Source organism: Musa acuminata, chromosome BXJ2-7 (assembly GCF_036884655.1).
Source record: "Musa acuminata AAA Group cultivar baxijiao chromosome BXJ2-7, Cavendish_Baxijiao_AAA, whole genome shotgun sequence".
Classification (NCBI taxonomy): domain Eukaryota; kingdom Viridiplantae; phylum Streptophyta; class Magnoliopsida; order Zingiberales; family Musaceae; genus Musa; species Musa acuminata.
The window spans coordinates 7,310,262-7,322,398 of record NC_088344.1 but is presented as its reverse complement, the minus strand read 5'-3'; the positions used below and the strand labels follow the sequence as shown (position 1 = coordinate 7,322,398).

Below are 12,137 nucleotides of genomic sequence, written 5' to 3'. Positions count from 1 at the left end.
TATAATTTTCGGACGTTCCATACTATATTAAAAATAAATAAAAATATTATGTCCTACTAGTATCTGTGTTATGTATATATAACACAATCAAATATGTTACTGATTCTCATATGTTATTTTTTATGTGACGACCAATGATATCTTCTATAGTTAAACCTTTTTAACATCGTAGTTATAATTATGAAAGTAAAATATTTAGATTTATTTATCATAAAATTATTGATTTTACTAATAAAAATATAAAATATAAAATAAAAATAAAAATAATAAGTAAAAAATATAATTTCAACGTTTTAAATGATGGTGGCAAAAGTTGATGTTGCTAGGGCCACATGTAGTTATTGTGGATGAAAAAAGCGATGGCGAGAGGACTTGTTTTATATCGTGCTGTTCTATATTTGCGTTGATATCGACGTAAATATTGAGTTATCCTTTTGTTGCTTTACATTTACGTTGACATTGATGTAGTTGTCCAATGGTAAAAGTGTCACTTGGTATCTGTATTGATTGCACTTTCGTTGCTCGATAATTATATTGATGTGAATATAGTTGTCAAGCGATCCTCATCTCTCGCTATTACTTTTCTCATCCGCAACGGTCACTTGTGGCCCAACAACGTCATCGTCTGTCATCGTCAATTGGAACATTAAAATTATTTTTTTACTCATTGTTTTCATATTTTTATCAGTAAAATCGATGATATTAGGATAAATAAATGTAAATATTTTATTTTCATAATTATAAAAATTTTAATATAAAAATTTAATTTCAAAGAAGATATAATTAAATTATATATATATATATATATATATATATATATATATATATATATATATATATATATATATATATATATATATATATATGCCATGAAAAAGAATAGTACTGCTTTATCTTTTGTCACTCCACTTCAATTTTTCTTTTTTTTTTCTTTTTTTACCGTTTCTTTTCTTTATTATTATTATTATTGTTTGCTTACCCCTTTCCTTCCCCGCAAGTATTCCAACGCCGTACCCAAATTGCCACCTCCGCCTCAACAAAAAAGAAGGCTTGTACAGAACATTGGAACCCAAAGCCGGAGCAGGAGGGGCAGAAAGAAGTGAGTAGGGGTTCTCTCTGATCCTCTCTATATTTGCGTCGATATCGACGAAAATATTGAGTTATCCTTTCGTTGCTCTATATTTACGTTAGCGTTGATATAGTTGTCCAATGGTAAAAGTGTCACTTGGTATCTGCATTAATGACACTTTCTTTACTCGACAATTGTATCGACGTGAATATAGTTGCTTAGCGATTCTCATCTCTCGCTGTTACTTTTCTCATCTACAACAATCACTTGATCCAATATTAAAATTATTTTTTTACTCATTATTTTCATATTTTTATCAGTAAAATCGATGATATTAGGATAAATAAATTTAAATATTTTACTTCATAATTATAACAAATTTAATATAAAATTTTAAATTCAAAAAAGATCTAATTAAATTATATATATATATATATATATATATATATATATATATATATATATATATATATATATATATATATATATATATATATATGTGCCATGAAAAAGAATAGCACTGCTTTATCTTTTGTCACTCCACTTCAATTTTTGTTTTTTTACCGTTTCTTTTATTTATTATTATTATTATTATTATTGCTTGCTTACCCCTTTCCTTCACCGCAAGTATTCCAACGCCGTACCCAAATTGCCACCTCCGCCTCAACAAAAAAGAAGGCTTGTACAGAACATTGGAACCCAAAGCCGGAGCAGGAGGGGCAGAAAGAAGTGAGTAGGGGTTCTCTCTGATCCTCTCTATTCTATTCTTGTGGGATGTCGAGCCTCCGCCCATGGCGGTACCACCATCTGTAGTTGCGCACTCCTCCTCCTCCTTCCTCCTATTCATCTCCTCCCTTTCTTTCTCCCTCCTCTTCCTCCTCCTCCTCCTCTACCTCAGGAACAAGAAGCGTGGGCATCCGTGGCTCGGATGCCGAGAAAAGGAGCACCATCACCTCCGCCGTGACCTCTCCGCGTGGGACCCACCTCCGCAGCCGCCCAAGGACGGCGGGGAGAAGGACGCGGCGGCAGCGGCGGAGCCGGCGGGCGGTGAGGACAAGGGCAGGAGAAAGAAGGCGAGGAAGAAGAGGGGGATTTGTCGAGGGGGATTGGAAGGGGGAGATGACGATGGGAACGCGGCGGCGGCGTATGGAATGGGAGAGGTGGGGAACCGGAGGATGGACCGCATCTACCCGTTCTCCTCGTTTGCGAGCTCGACGCAGAGGAGGATCAAGCTACAGTATGATGAGATCGTCGAGTCCAATAAAGCCAAGACCTTGACAGTCGCTCAGGTTTTCTTGCTCTCCCTCGAACTTTTAGCTTTTGGCGTTCGTGTCTTTGACGAAGTTTTGTAGCTGCGGTTGATTTTTCTTTCTTGCTATCCCTGATTTATCTTATATTTGGAGGAGAAGGGAACAAAGATATAAATTCATAAGATTTGAGATTTTGCAGTCGTGAAAAGAAAAGTTGGAGATTTTATTGATGTCATGCCGTGTGAGGTTTCCTCCCACTATGATATTGATCGATTCCATGTGGTGATCGGGTCATTTGTTAGAACATCTTAACCCTAACTTCTTACTTATTCTTAGGGTTTTGAACTTGGTGTAGTTATCTTGTGACTCTTAATCGGACTACGAGAAGGGATCATAAAGAAAATATAGGAAACTGGTATTTGGAAAATCAATCAGAATTGATGTCGCAGAGTACGTAATCTTAACCATAAAAAGTTGCAATATAGGCTAACTTTTCCCACTTAACAGTCAGCCAAATATGGAAAATATGTCAAGGAGCATAGATTTATCCATCACATGATTCATGAAAACTTATCACACTCAGTAATAATTATTTTCATATATGTTGATTACTAAACACAAATCACAATCGTAATTTTTATTGTTAAAGATCAATCAGATGGGAAAATGTTATGTGGACGACATTTACTCAACCTGTTTACTTACATCATATTCTAGAGTACTGCAGAATGGGCGATGTGGAGGCCAGTGAAGGAGACCTTTTTCTATATGCCTAGAGATTGGAATAGGATTTCCGTTTCATTCTTTGGTTTTGGAGGCATTCTGGGAAATCATAGGATTAACATCAGAATTTTGCCATCTTATACCTAAGCGGAGATCTTGTTATTCATCTTCTACCAATAGGATACTTAAATTTCACAGTCCATGAAGACAAAATTAAAGAACTGATCATTTCAATCATGCATTTCTCTTTATCTCTACTATTCAATTTGCACTTCTACATTTTCCAATATATTTTTATATTTTAGGCTTAGCAAATCCGGGTCATCATTGGTCATAGTTTATTGAATTCCAATTGATTTTTTAGTAGGTTCATCCTTTTTAGGATGACATGAAATATTTATGTCACCAAAACAAGTTGGTTTTGTCACCCTTCTTTATCCATGTTTGTAATGGGCATAATAGGCAACATATGCCTCGCTTGTCATGGAACATCTGATGATATCCTTGTCTTCAATTTTAATGCATTGTTCTTTTAATTTCATCTGTTTACAGTCAACATGTAAAATATAGCTCTGTGTTATCATCAATCTGTAATTCCATCTAAGGATCTTGAATTGTGCATTCAAGGTCATGAATGACATATTCTTGTTAGCCGTTTCAGTTATCCTAACAATGCCAAGAAAACTTTCCAGTTCAGATATCTTGAACCTCAATCATGTATTTTACTTTAGGAGGATAAATCAAGACTTCCCTGTTACTTTAGATATTTGTTAATCAATTATATCCATATATATTCATATAATATGTAGTTCCTGAAATAGAATAAGTTGCAAAAGGAGGAACTTTTAGATATATATCTCATCTTTGATTGCATAAATTTGACTGCCTGTTAATTGCACGAGTATACTTTTCTGAATTATAACGACTTTGGGACTGAAGGCATGTGGCTTACAAAACCAGGTTGTTGCTAATTTTCAACTTTTTATATTCATATAGCATTTCTGTTGCCCTCCTCATGGATATATTGCAATCGATCGAGCAACCCATTCAAATAGGACATCTGGTTCTCTTTTTGTGTATTATGAAGAACAACTAGGATATTTCACACACGCAAAGTGGAATTGTCTGCATTTAGAAGTAAACAGCAAAAGTTGAGAGGTGTCCTTACAAATTGATCACTTCATTAAAAAGAAAGAAAACTCTTGTTTTCATTTGGAGGCTTGAAGAACTTTTATTTTTAGCCTGCAAGATTGGAAGTGACATCAATGAAGAAACCACTTGAGAATGACTAACTTGCATGTGGAAGTTATTTTATTTTGTTATTTGAAATGCTTTGAAAGAATGACCACTTTTTGGTTAACCATTTCCCAGTAAATTCATGAGAATCCTGGAAGCTGTGGAAACTGGTATTAGAAGTTAGCTATGGGCACCAAAACTGTTGTATAGGCATTTGATATAGTCCAGTTACAGAATATACTATAAATTGTTGATAGCCCCACGGACTGGAGAAAGAGAGGAGCTTAGTTTATTCATCTAAAGACGTGCCTTTATTATTTACTTTGATTCTGTGGCATTTGTGTTTCTCTTAAGAATAGCAGTTTCATATAATAAATATTAAGAAAATAGATGTTTGACTCAGCTATGGAACTATGTGAAGTTCTTTCTCTAATGTGCATGATGCCTCGAGGTTGAAAGCAGGAACTTTCATGCTATAGATGTTCGATGAGAAAACACACTTTTAATTAATATAAGTGGTTTATATCTTTATACATTTAAAATGCGATTCTCAAATTTTAGTTTGGAGGTGAAACATGGTTCTTAAAATACCAGTTCCAATATATATATATATATATATATATATATATATATTGCTGTTTTTTTTTGTAAAGGCTCGTTAATATTCTGGAGATCACATGCCTATTATGGTTCTGATGTAGAAGAGCATATAATTTGGAACCAAATCACAATGATTGGTTGCCTTTGTGACAAATATATAGCCATTGCCGTGGCATCTTATTAAAGGAAAAACAATTATCTTTCTTTTTGCAGGAAAAAAGAACTCAACATTTGCATCCTGCATTGGATCTGACTTCTTAAGTCTTTAGCCATAAATCAGGATCCACACCACATTCTTATTGGAAGCCTAGTACAAAGACATACCCAGGATACTTTCTAAATTTGTGCTAAAAACTCAGCTTATAGATAATAACATATGGATAACTTTGGATAGAGACAATTTCTGATTGTGAATATCTGGCAGGATAAGTCTGTTAAAAGTCAAACACAATAACTATATTAGTCATGATCTCATAAAAGCTAGTGATACCTCATTGTGAAGCATAGAAAATGAGAAAAGTATCTCTGTTAGACAAAGACCACCTTACCAAATAGACATTACAAGAAAGCTAATATTGAATAAAAAATATCTAGATTCACAATCTTTAGCCTGCAATCATTTATTGATGTTTAATTAGAAGGTTGATCTAAGTTGGAAAAGGAGAGATTTGTTTATTCACCATTTTAATCCAACAACTGAGCAACTGATGCATTCATTGTAGCTAAATAATAGGCTACCTGTCCATTGTAAAGTTGAATGAATCTGTCCTTTATGTATTTCGTTTGATCTTTCTTTCATCACCAACACAGCAATTCTTCAACTTCCCATTTCAATGAATGTAGTGGATTTGTTGGATGCTTTTATATTCAATATTTTTGACTGAATCTTATTGGATTTTGCATACAGAACACTTTTTTTTATCATACAACTCGCTCTACATCAACAGACCCTTTCTGCAACTGTCCTTTAAATTTGAGGATGCTTAGTTTCTATTTCATTTCAAACTGATTTTGTGAAAGAAACCCCATGTATCTGATAAGCTTGGTTGGAGTTGTTGGAGCATATAATGAGCATTCTCTTGTTCAGGTTGGTCAGTTCATCAACTGTCTGGTTGACGCAAGAAATGAATTGCAGCGCAAGTATGTAGCCAATTTACACTCTTGCTGTTATTTATTGTTATCATGCCAGAAAAATTATGCATCCACCCTTTTCAGGTCAGAGATTATTCAAAGGAGTTTCAAAATAAAGAAAGCATTATTGTATAAAGCTGACAGATCTTCTTTTGATCGTCTTTGCCAACAGGTTATATTAAGAATCGTTGCTTGACCACAGCAGCTAGTATATATTTCATGCATTTCCCCTAAGATAATTCTTTGTATGTTCCTGCAGATATACAAACTAGAAGCTGAGCACAAGAGAGTGGAGGAAGATGCAACTGTTTATAATCTACTTCAGGAGCAGCTCAAGCTCTCACCAGCATATAAAACAGTAATAACACGCCCGCACCATATTGATTATGTGATTTTAATGCCCATCTGACATGCTATTGGCAGATGCTTGAGGTTAGCGCAAACATGGAGCAGAAGGCTAAATCAGACCAAGCTGCCGAATTGCCTGATATCTCATTCGAGGAGTTCTTAGCTCAGGAAAAGAAGGATTTGTTCTGGTCAGTAGCATACTGTTAACTAGCTACTCCTGGGTATTTGGTGTCACATTCATATACTCTCTGGATCTTTTGCAGGCAAAGAAACCGCAAGCTGAGATAATTATCTGGTGTACATTTGCTGTCCAAAGAGTTTATTCAACCACAGTAGGACTGTTTTCTTTTTTCTTTTGGGATGTCCATGTGCATCTCTTAGTGTTGTCTTCAAGTGCTCTTTTAACTGGCTGTAGAACTTGTGGACTGCTATCAAGCATAGAAGAGTGGATACTAATTGCTTACAGGTCTGATGTGTTATTTGTTGGTCCTCAAATTTAGGTCTGTGATGTTACATTGTAAACATATTTGCTGAATCCATACTAAGAGATTTGGGCTGTTTTTGATATATGTAAAACTACAAATGTATGAAGTTACAAATTGTTTAGAGTTATTTGATGTTGGATGCCATTATTTATGCTAAGATTTCGATGATTAGCACATTTTACGTGTAATTACTTTAACAATGAATGATACATTGCCCATTATTATATGGGCTTTGCCATCGGCCCAATTGTAGGGAGGAGTCGGCCTACGGTAAGTCTTGAAGAGGGCTGCAAGTGGGAAGGCGGGAGCGGGAGCGGGAGCACGAGAGAGAATGGCCGACAGATTGGAGCGGTGGCTTCCCCTCTTCGAGATCTTCCTCAGCTCCGCCGCGCCGGAGGGCGACGCCTCCCTCTGGTTCGATAACCACCACCATCCCACCACCGCCTTCCTCTCCCTACTCCTCTCTGCCGTTCCCTCTTCTCGTTCCCCGCCGCCCATCCTCCTCCAAACCCTTCCCCCCGCCCTTCAGTCCCGCATCCTCTCCTTCCTCGCCGTCCACCACCACCGCTTCCCTCGCGCCTGCCTCATCTCCCTTGCCGCCCACTTCCTCGACTCCTCCGCCTTCATCGATAGCTCTGCTTTTTGGGCGCGTAAGGCCGCCCACCACCTGCTCGATGCAGTGTCCTCTTCGGCCCCTCCCGTTGCCTGTGGACATACACTTGATCATCTTCACCGTAGAACGAATGAGAACGATGTCGATCTCTATGCGTTGCCTCAATGGCTTAACGATCCCGTCTTTGCTGCTGCTCCGCTTCTTCCTTGGCTTCCTCTCCCTGCGGGCTCATTGCCCAGAAGCAACGATCGATATTTTGCTGCCGAACCCCAATCAATGGAATTAGTCGCTTTTCGAGATGATGAGCCTGCGACATATTCTCCTCTTCCTCCTCCTCCTGTTCTTGATCCACAGATAATCGAGCGTGCTTCGGTTTTGAAAGCGGGGCTGTTGGCATCAGAGGCAGCACCTACAGCCATTCTCTTGGCCAAAGACATCCGACAGCTCTGCTTGGACTCTGGAACTGGCAGCCAGCTTATGGTTCTTGGCTTGATCCAACCTTGGGAGGCCGACGATGAGATGGCTTCGGTTCTCCTTTCCAACTTGTCGGGAGAGCATGGCTTGAGTTTCGTGGGATGGCACGCCCACGTTCTCTGCTCGCTCGTCCTCCCCAAGCTGCTGACGCTCCAAAAGCCGGCGTCGAGGGTGCTGCTATCCGCCACGACACGGTTCTGCCAGCTCCATCCTGTGGCGGCCGTCGAAGCTCTACTCCTACCCTTGTCACTTCGCAAGGAAGGGCTCAATGTGGTTCTCTGTGATGCGCTGGCGAGGGTCATCAGAGAGTGCTTGAACCCGGTGCATGTTTCGGCCTTCTGCCAGAGATTGCTTTGCGGGAATGCGGGGGACAGGAGGCCTGTGTGCTTGCCATGCCATGAGGAGTTGCTATCTGATGAGCTGGTGTGGACAGAATCGCTGTTCATGCTATTCAACCATGTCCTCAATCACAATGTTTGTTTGACACCCGACACTGCAGACCATCTTGTGTCCGTGATCGATGAGAACGCACACAAGTTCTCTAAATCTCTGAAGTTTGGGAATTTCATGTTGTGTTTCGTCTCCAAATGCGCTAGAGCTTCCAGCCTGCACAAGGTTTCGTTGGAGAGAGCTGCTATGAGGACAGGAACTTTCGTGACCAAATCCATACTATCAAAGTTGAGCGTTTAGGTAAATTTACATGTTCTTCTCTTTCTTATGTGTTTAATTCTTCTCTTACAAACTGAAGAACTCTCTTTAGATATTGATAGTTCAGATTGACAAGTTATGAACTCTTTCATGTTTCCTGAAGGAAATTTGAAACCAGAATATTTTAGTGTATCGGTAAACAACAACAGCAAGCCATAATTTCTCAACTAATTGGTGTTGGTTAATCTTTTGTCACTATTGAGACACACAAAATCTTATATTTTTAGTCAAATTAAGAGTATTTAAATCTTTGCTTATAGTTTCTAATAAAATCTTTCTAGAACTCCTTCTACCACTTTTCTTTCATTGTCTAACGACAACATCTCCTTAACATACGTTGATATCAAAATGATTGTTTATCAACGAGAACATTTCTTGCTATATTTCTTGTTAACTCCGTACATCCACCTCAACATTCTTTATGGTTAACATTTGAGTGTGATATTTTATATATGTTATTTCTTAACTGTTTAATGTTTTAGTATGATACTCTGTTATTATTATAATTTATTAATATTATTGTATATAATTTTTTTTACATAATTAGGTAAAGACGGAATTAGTAAACTCCATTTCTTTTATCGAAAAAAAAAAAGCTATGCAGGAACCTCAATGAAGAACAACCGAAATGCAGAAATAGCCAGCTACAAGAACTTGTACCATATCCATCTTGTATTTATGATTCAAATACTAGCAAATTACAACTTTCTACCATGCTAGTTGCCTGTCTTTGCAGGTGAGGACAGCCAAACAGCTGGTTGTGTATGATTAAGCCACTAATTCGACCTATTGGCACAGAGTGGATCAGTTGCTAAGGATGCTGATCTTCTATTGGATGTAGACAATCCTCTTGTTCTCTTCAATGCAGCTACAGCTTCTCAATCCAGAGACCATTGTCTCACATGGTAAGCTGTTCCAGCTTCTCTTTTATACATCTAATATTTATCTTATAATGCTTGGACATCCAGTCTTTGTAATGTTGGAGGTCCAGGTTATAGCTTCCAAATGAGATCGAACATGTTGAGATCGATGCTCTTTCTTCAGAATTATGCGAAAGATCTGCTACTATGGGTTTGTTTTCCCAACACCAGCTTCTTAAGCTTGCCGATAAACTTCATTTTCTTGGAATTTCCATGTCTGGTTGAGGAGATGACTTCGATCGCAGCGTCTTCAGATTCTTCAGTGGATGTTTGTGAAGAAAAAGAATGCTCTGAGTCAAAGTCTACGAAACTCGAGGTTTTCTCATCGATACCGGAGTCTGCGTACTCCATCATGTGCAGCTTTGGTTTCTCCTCGGACTCGGGACTCGAGCTCTTGCTGAGATCCTTCGCCGCTGATTTCTGCTTGTAGTTCTTCAGCTCGTACCTAAGGCATGCATTGACCCATCGAAGGTACACCAGTTCTTCGACGTCGGCGGCCTTTTCGGTTTTGAGCTGTTCGATGTCCTTCACCAGTTTCTCGTTTGCTACCTTCAAGAAGTTGGCTTTCGCCAATGCATCTGCCTGCAACTGGAGTGGACGATGTCTCTTGGCTTTGATATGAGCTTTGATGGAAGTAAGAAGCAAGAAGAAGGAAGCATGTAGAAGACGCTACCTCTTGAGCCTCAAGTGCAGATGATGCAGAAGCTTGTGCTGACTCCAGCTTTCTCGTCAGGTCAGAGTTCTGCTCCGTTAGACTCGAGTTGACCAGTTTGAGTTGTGCGGCTTCATCTTCCAGCTCCGCCAGCCTCTTCAGCTTTCCCTCCGTCTCCTCGTTGTTCTGACGCTGCAATTGGCTGATCCTTTGATGAAGGGAAGCTGTTCTCTCCGCCGCCTGCTCTGCATCCGATCGCGACTTCTTCTTCAGAAGCCTGATCGTCGCTCTCGCAGACTCAAGCTCGTTCATCACTCTCGGAAGATCCGCGAGCTGAGCTTCGAGCCTCTGGTTGTCGGACTGCAACGACTCGATCCTTAAAGAGGACAACCTTGCTTCAGTCGAGCTCATCTGCAGTTGGCGCTCGAGATCTCTCACGGCGGCCGCCTGCTCTTGCATTCCGTAATACTCCAGCAGTTGGAGCTCCAGGCTCCTCTCGTTCTCTTGGAGGGAGCAAACCAAGCTCCGAAGGCTTGCTATCTCTTGCTCCGTCACACTGTCCTCTTCGATCGACGGGTTCTTGGGCCGGGAGGCGTCCAGATCTTTCACCGTGTGATCGCACTCGTCGTCGCCGGAGCTCGTCTTGGTCGGAGCCAAACGCAGCGCGGTGGTGGTCGAAGTGCCGTTGACGATCGTCGCCAAAGCCGCTTTCTTGAGATGAAAGACAGAAGATTAGCCAGAAACCGATTGATATAAAGATGGCTCGATCACGAGCAGGGCTTTGATTCTTACGCCTTTTAGAAGTCGAAGTTCTTTGAGACCAACGCTTGACCTCCCGGTGGCTTGCGACAGGGCACCTGCGATCAGGAAACACACATGGAAATCAGCACCAAATGCAGTCAAGATCGAATTTTGATGTTTGGCGTCGGTAAAGATGGAGCTTTAATGAATCGGGGAATGGGCAGATGAAGAACACCTGAAGAATAACGATGGGTGGAAGCAGCAGGAGAGGGAACGCGCGGTCGGGCGCGAGACGAGAGCTGGGCGACGATGAAACCTGCGAAGGTGAGACCGATTGGGACGCCAAGCTTGATGATGATGGGATTCACGCCCCTGCTTCTCACCATCGACTCCATTACTCCGCTAATCTATCTTCCGCCGTCCTATCTACCAATCCGCCGCCAAAGCCGACACCTTTCGCCAAGAAGAAGAAGAAGAAGAAGAAGCCGAGACGACAATGGAGAAAGCAGCCGACCAGAACTCTGTCGAGCTTTCCTGCTCTAAAGAAGAGGACGAACGCAATGCAAGGGGGAACACGCAAAAGGCGAATCCGCCGGGTGGCCTTCTTCCGCTGCCGCTCGTTGTCGAGGCTCGGCATCGTCTTCTGCACCTTTTGATCTCGTGAGGGCGGAGGTGATCCAGAGAGAAGAACGGAAGGTGGCGCGGAGAGCTCGCTTCACTTTTGGTTCGCAACCTTAACCTTGTTAAAACTTCATTACACTTTTGGCATATATTGTTGAGCATGCACTAAAACGTCATTAACTGTTAACGGGGCAACCACATGGTTTAAGAATAGATGCCAACAAATGAATCAGCCAAATATATACAAATTCCTATAGATTTAAAAGAGTCTGAATGCTAAACTCAATCAATGTTGCTACTTGTTAATGTGGCAGCAAATTGGAATCATTAGCTTCGCATTCTCTTTTATTTACTTATAAGCTTTTAATCTGAAAGAAACTTGAAGGTGAGGCATGAGATGATTGTGTTCTTTTTACTTGTTTTATCGATATATTTCCAACATTCCTGAAATCTCTGGAAGCAAAATATATTTTTCTTTTTTTTATATATAAAAATATTCACAAGCAAAAACTGAAAACCAATTTATCGGTTTTCTTCTGTGGTTAATAAACTAACTCTTCTGATCA

At 40.0% G+C, this 12,137-nt stretch overlaps 3 protein-coding genes across 6 annotated transcripts; 2 read left to right on the top strand and 1 right to left on the bottom strand.

The window, feature by feature from the left end:
- The first annotated feature begins 1,709 nt into the window (after positions 1-1,709).
- On the top strand, positions 1,710-6,969 carry LOC135616930 (uncharacterized). The gene is made up of 6 exons (XM_065116679.1): positions 1,710-2,358; positions 5,966-6,018; positions 6,094-6,181; positions 6,269-6,367; positions 6,433-6,545; positions 6,621-6,969. Exons 1-6 carry the CDS (start codon positions 1,861-1,863, stop codon positions 6,643-6,645), a joined length of 876 nt encoding a protein of 291 aa, XP_064972751.1. The 5' UTR covers positions 1,710-1,860; the 3' UTR covers positions 6,646-6,969.
- Positions 6,970-7,104: 135 nt separating this feature from the next.
- On the top strand, positions 7,105-11,905 carry LOC135582818 (uncharacterized). Of its 4 annotated transcripts, none has more exons than XR_010488546.1 (4): positions 7,105-8,619; positions 9,374-9,542; positions 9,682-10,290; positions 10,429-11,905. XR_010488546.1 is itself a non-coding variant. In XM_065116676.1 (2 exons), exon 1 carries the CDS (start codon positions 7,174-7,176, stop codon positions 8,617-8,619), a length of 1,446 nt encoding a protein of 481 aa, XP_064972748.1. In that variant the 5' UTR covers positions 7,105-7,173; the 3' UTR covers positions 9,374-11,905. The 4 variants fall into 4 exon arrangements, 1 of the variants encoding a protein (XP_064972748.1); XR_010488547.1 differs by adding an exon at positions 9,234-9,293 and having other exon boundaries at positions 9,682-11,905; XR_010488545.1 differs by having other exon boundaries at positions 9,682-11,905.
- Positions 9,684-11,345, bottom strand: LOC103991259 (protein CHUP1, chloroplastic-like). Its single transcript, XM_009410639.3, has 4 exons — positions 11,186-11,345; positions 11,002-11,066; positions 10,231-10,920; positions 9,684-10,145 (listed from the first exon to the last, which is right to left on the bottom strand). Exons 1-4 carry the CDS (start codon positions 11,343-11,345, stop codon positions 9,684-9,686), a joined length of 1,377 nt encoding a protein of 458 aa, XP_009408914.2.
- Positions 11,906-12,137: the final 232 nt, after the last annotated feature.